A 5,527-nucleotide genomic window follows, 5' to 3' on the forward strand; every position below is an offset into this window, starting at 1 on the left:
TTGACCTGGGTTTGAAGATTTGAGACTGTGTGCACGTTTTCTTATTTGTAGTATACGAAAACACACTACTTTGGAGGCTGCTGAGAGGAGTAGTGTCACATCTGTTGATCATAGACGGCATCAGAGCCCAAATCTGACTTCAGTGAATGCCAGCTGGGGAAGCAGCAGCCCCGAGAGCAGCGATTCCCATGGGGTGACTGCAGTGTACAAGCAGAGGAGACATTCCATCTGTCAGAGCCGGAGGTGCAGCTCACTGGTGCAGCAGTTAACTAGCATGCATGAGGCCCCGAGTTTGACCCCAACAAACAAACAACAGACTGTATAATACCCCAGGAGGAAGGTGTTATGATTCTTATAATTCTCGTGGGAAACCCAACCTTAAGCATTAAGTACCTTGCCAGAGGTCACTGCCTTGTTGAACCCAGGTCCCACCTAGGAGGAGGCTGTCACCATCTCTCAAACCTCACAGATCCTCCTGCAAGAGCCTCCAGAGAGACATCAGAGCAGCCACAGCCCAGGCTGAGCTCCACGAGGGGTAGGTTTGTGGTGTAGAACCGTCTCCGTCGGTCATCACAGGGCTGTGTGGGGAAAGTGTTCCAGAATGGCAGCCACCCTTGAGCCTTGAGGCAGCCCATTGCTTTCCTGGGATTACCGAGCAAGAACAGCACAAGGTTGAGCCTATTAACAACTTCCGCTTCCTGTCATGAAGGAGAGGGACTCACAAGGCCCTGCTCCTCCCCAAGGACATTGAGGCAGCTAACGGTTGTTTAAGCAAGGGACTCATGAGGCTTCCTCTGAGGCTATATAAATAGTTAATGGTTTCTCGGGAGACTTTTCTTTGGTGGTATCCCTCCCCTGAGTCGCCCATTCTTCTATAAGTAACCCTAATTATACTCACTGGTTTACTTAGCTAGACAGGTGGAATCATTTTCTTGGCCTGTTGTTGGTGCCCTGTCTGGGATGAGTCTCCAGCATCTCTAAAAGTAATTAAATCAGTAGATAAGTAAGTAAATAAATAAATAAAGATTCTCTCACTCTTTTCCCCATCATAAATTCCTTCCTAAAGATTAACTTTGTCCTGAAAAGGGATTTTCTTTTTTGCATATGCGTGCATGTATGTGTATGTTTGAATGTGTGTAGGCATGTGTATGTATGCATGCATAAGTGCATGTGTGGGGTGTGTGTGTAGGCCCTAAGTTGGCCTTGACTATCTTACTTGCTTGTTCTCTTATTTATCGAGACAGTGTCTTTTGATGAGTCCAGAACTCACTAATTCCAGCTACTGTAGCTAGCATTCCCTGGAGACTCCTCCCCAGCTCTGAGTCCTGGGATTATTGGCGGTCTCTGTGCCTAGGTTTTACAGGAGTTCTGGGGATCCAAATTCCAGTCCTTATATTTTTGTGACAAGCACTTTATCCACTGAGCCATCTCTCCAATTCCAGAGAAGGTTCTTTTTTTTTTTTTTTTTTTTTTTTTTTCACTGTAAAACTGTATTTTTTTTTTTAATAGCAGGTCAAATATCCTGAAACATACACATATTCTGATAGTCTTCTAATCCCAGTTGAGTTCAAATTTTAAAGTAACACACACGAGCTAAGAGAATTCAATATTGTTCCAAGGCACTTACTGAATCTCCGTGACTAGATGAAAACAAGAACCATCAGGACGAACAATTAGACAGTAATAATATAAAAATAACTTCTTGCTTACAATTTACAAAATGCATTATTGTTACAATCTTTGATCTCTGATAACCTGCAGTGCTGGCTGCATGAATCCAGCAATTTTAAAATTCAGAAACTGTTTTCTAAAACTTCAGGGCAAATAATTTACAAATAAGGTACACAAAGACTTAGACCATGCAAAAATTCTTACATCTTGTTAATAATATTTTATGACTTCAACTTTATCAAATTATATACCTACTTGCCCTGTACATATACAAAATAATGCATACATGATAAAACAGCAAGAGAGTAGTCCTTTAAGTCAATTTATCATAAAAGTATTACCATATTAACAGGTCTACAAGCAGCTTGTAACAGGGTTAAGAGACATTAAGGCAATAATACTTGAAGTTACAAAATAAACAATATGTAATACTTTTTCCTAAGTGTAGTATAAGGCAGGTAGATGGTCCCAGCAAAAAATATTAAGGTAACAATCTACACTGCTGTTAGTCCCACATTTTAAAGATGGAATACTATAAATCTGGCTTTCAGTGGCACTTGAATTTTCCAGTATAATTTAAAGTGTCTTTTAACTCCCTGAATCATGTCCATTCTGAAGGTGGATCTCTTGGTCCTTTAGGTTTTCCACAGCGATTGCCGAAACCAATATCTGTGGCTTCTGTTAGACTTTCGGTTATTTGATCTTTCTTGTCACTAAAAGCAGGTGGACAGTCTGTGCATGCCTCTGTGTGGACACCCCCTGCATCATATTTTTCATTTCCAGATGTTATCAAGCCTTCAGATTCTCTTTGTTCAGACCACTCCTGACAGGGAAGTTCATTCCATTCAGGTCTCATAGATGTATTATGCTCACTTGCTAATACGAAAGATTCAGGAGTTCGTTCAGGAAGGGGAGGAGGTGACTCTTCACAAACATCCACATCTTTGTCAGCACCTGAATGTGGCCTTCCTGTCACATCCTGTCCAGCAATGGACATTGGCAACACTTTCCTGGTAGACGCGCTGTCAGTACTACTGGCAGCGGAAACTGTGGCACTTGCTGTTGAAATGCTAGTCTTGTTCTTGGTCACAGCACCTTCACAGTCCCTTTCATCTGAGTCTGAGTCATCAGAGTGAAGAGGATTGGTAAAGCTGAGCGGTGCTCTCAACAGAGGGGAGCTGTCACGGTGATCCACAGGCTCACTGCTGTCCACTTCTGTTGGAGAGTTTGCTGTTGAACACACAGTTTTTATAGGCTGAGAATGGTTATCTGGTGATTTACCTTCAGATGAGTCAGATACAGGCGTGGCATTTTCAGGTCCATGAAATGACCATGTTACATGTCCTTTCTTATCAAGAGGCAAGCAGTCTGGCCGTGGTGGTGTGTGAGAGTTTTGGGATTCTTCTGAAGAATCAGGGGCTCTGTCTGAATGTGCCGCACTGTAGTCCACACAAGAATTCTGGAGACACTATCAACTTTGAGATCACCTGAATTTAACTCCTGTGGCCTGGAGGTTTTATCAACCACAGACGACGAAGCAGATTTAATTTTGATCGCATGTCCCCTATTCAAAAGTGTGTTCCCATCAAAACTTTTGGGGCCCTCTTGGAGAGGGACTTTCTTAATCTCAAAACTTAAATTTCGCTCTACTTTTTTATCTACGTTTTCAACAGCTGGTTCATTTTTCCCGGCGAGGTCTGATGATTTATTATAATTTCTGTTGAGGTCTGTTGAATGTTGCTCTGACGACACCATGTGCAACACTGGCTTTGGGTGGTATCTGTCGTTGTCCTGCCACACAGTAGTCACAGTGGGAAAGGCTGACGGGGGAGAAGGTGTCAAGATGGGTGGCACCGGGTGAGCTTCTGGTGGCTGTAGTATTTCTTCCTTGGCATCTCCTTCTACAAGGCAACTCCGAGTCCTTGGTGGCTTCGGAGGAGGAGAATCTTGTTTTTCACTATCGATGGAGCTGACCATATTTCCAGTGGTAATTTCATTACCATCAGTGATTTTTTGTGCTCCGTGAATTTCATACAGTTGTAGCTGTTTTTCAAACAGTTGGGCAATAGCTCTATGAACAAGCTCATATTGCTCCTTTGTTTGTACTGCAGAGTGCCTTTGTGTTCTCATTTCTTGTATTAAATTAAATACATTAAATTCCTCTGGAATTTTCCCAGCTTTTAGTAAGTTCCATGTGTAATCTATGGCACAAATAGCACCTGTTCTTCCACAGCCTGCACTGCAATGAATACAAATAGGCACATCTTCATGTTCTTGGTATTTCCTCATCAAGCTTATCATGTCCAGGATAGAGTCAAACGATGAAGGAACATCATGGTCTGGCCAGTTCACATAATGAAACTGATAGAGTCGACGAGACTCATTTTGAAACTCAAGTAAAAGTGTTCGAATGAAGTAGTCTGTTCTTGCTTGCTCATTTTCACAAGAAATTCTAAATGGTGCAAATGTTATAGGATCTTCTCCATACAAAGGCCAATAGCGCTCACACTTTTTCCTTCCCATCTCAAATTCTCGACAGGCCATTACGATGATCACAACATTGTACTCCCATATCATCCTCCAGAAGTCTATAACTGTATTTGCTAAAGGCCCTTGGGTTGCCACATATGCTTTTGGCCCATAGACGCCCTTAATAAAATTTGCATTGATATAGTCCGAATCTTGAGATGGAGTCTTCAAAGTCAACTTAACTCGGCTGTGGTCAAATGGCAGTATGTCCTTATATCTGTTCTTTTTAACATTCTCTTCTTTTTCTCCAGTGGCTGTGGGGTAAATCTTTTCTGTTCTATATTTGGTAGACAATCTTCTTAATCGGGACAAGCCTTCGGCAAGCGGTGATCATAACCGTGAACTCGGCGACGGCGTAGTCCCACCGTCCCCTCGGACGAGGCCGGCGTCAGCCAAGGGGCTCTGCGAGTTAATGCTAACACCCGCGTCGCTCTCCGCCAGCCGCCCTGCCGGCCGCAGCCCGACAGCTTGCCTCGACCCTCCCCGGAGGGGCAGGCGGGGCAGGCGGGCGTGGGAAGGCGAGCCCGCACCCCAGCCGCCGCCGCCCGGCCGCCCGCCCGCTCGCTCGCCCGGCCGGGGAGACAATAGGTAGTCGCGGGCGGCGGGGCCGGGGCGGGCGGCGGGCCCAGAGAAGGTTCTTTAAATTAGCTTTATTGAATTATCATGTACACACAATAAATTCACATATTTTAAGACCCACCCACATCAGTGTGCGTATCAGTAGTTCATTCCTTTTCTTGTTGACAAGTAATATTTCATTGCATTGCTATAATACAATCTACTCATCCACTCACCCCCAATGAACAGTTGTGTTTATAATTTGGGGCGCTAAAATTTCAAATGAGTGCAACACAGATGTGATGTAGAGTTGGGAGGAGTTGGTTAGAAGAATTAATCTCTGTGTTATAGTTCTTATCTACTTTGACTAGGGAGGGGATCTACATGTAGATAAGGAGTCAGCAAACATTTTCAAGAAAGGCTAGACTTTTTGGTGGGTCATACATGTGTGCTGTGTCCTCTTCCTAGCTCTCCTGTAATAGCACAAAAGTACCCATAGAGGAGATGCAAGCAAATATGCATTTGTTTCTGCAAAACTTTATTCAAGAAGATTAAATTTTGAGTTTTAGCTAACTTTCCATGTGATAAAATATTAACCTTCTTTTGATTGTTTTCAATTGTTTAAAAATAATTATTAGCTTGTAGCTTGTAGCTTGTAGCAAAATGTGGGGCAGATGGATGTGGACCAATGATGTAAGTAACTTTAGCATGTTTAGAAAATTCTGTTTCAGTATGTGTCTTCCACATTTAACCACAATCTCTAAGGAAT

General features: G+C 43.2%; 1 protein-coding gene across 1 annotated transcript; it reads right to left on the reverse strand.

Moving 5' to 3' along the window:
- Positions 1 to 1,483: 1,483 nt before the first annotated feature.
- Positions 1,484 to 4,520, reverse strand: LOC114685880 (tyrosine-protein phosphatase non-receptor type 12-like). Its single transcript, XM_037203813.1, is given in 2 exon segments — positions 1,484 to 3,135; positions 3,138 to 4,520. Coding segments are annotated over 2 exon segments (1,974 nt in total). The 5' UTR covers positions 4,249 to 4,520; the 3' UTR covers positions 1,484 to 2,272.
- Between the last annotated feature and the right edge of the window lie 1,007 nt (positions 4,521 to 5,527).

Source organism: Peromyscus leucopus, chromosome 3 (genome assembly GCF_004664715.2).
Source record: "Peromyscus leucopus breed LL Stock chromosome 3, UCI_PerLeu_2.1, whole genome shotgun sequence".
NCBI classification, from domain to species: Eukaryota; Metazoa; Chordata; class Mammalia; order Rodentia; family Cricetidae; genus Peromyscus; species Peromyscus leucopus.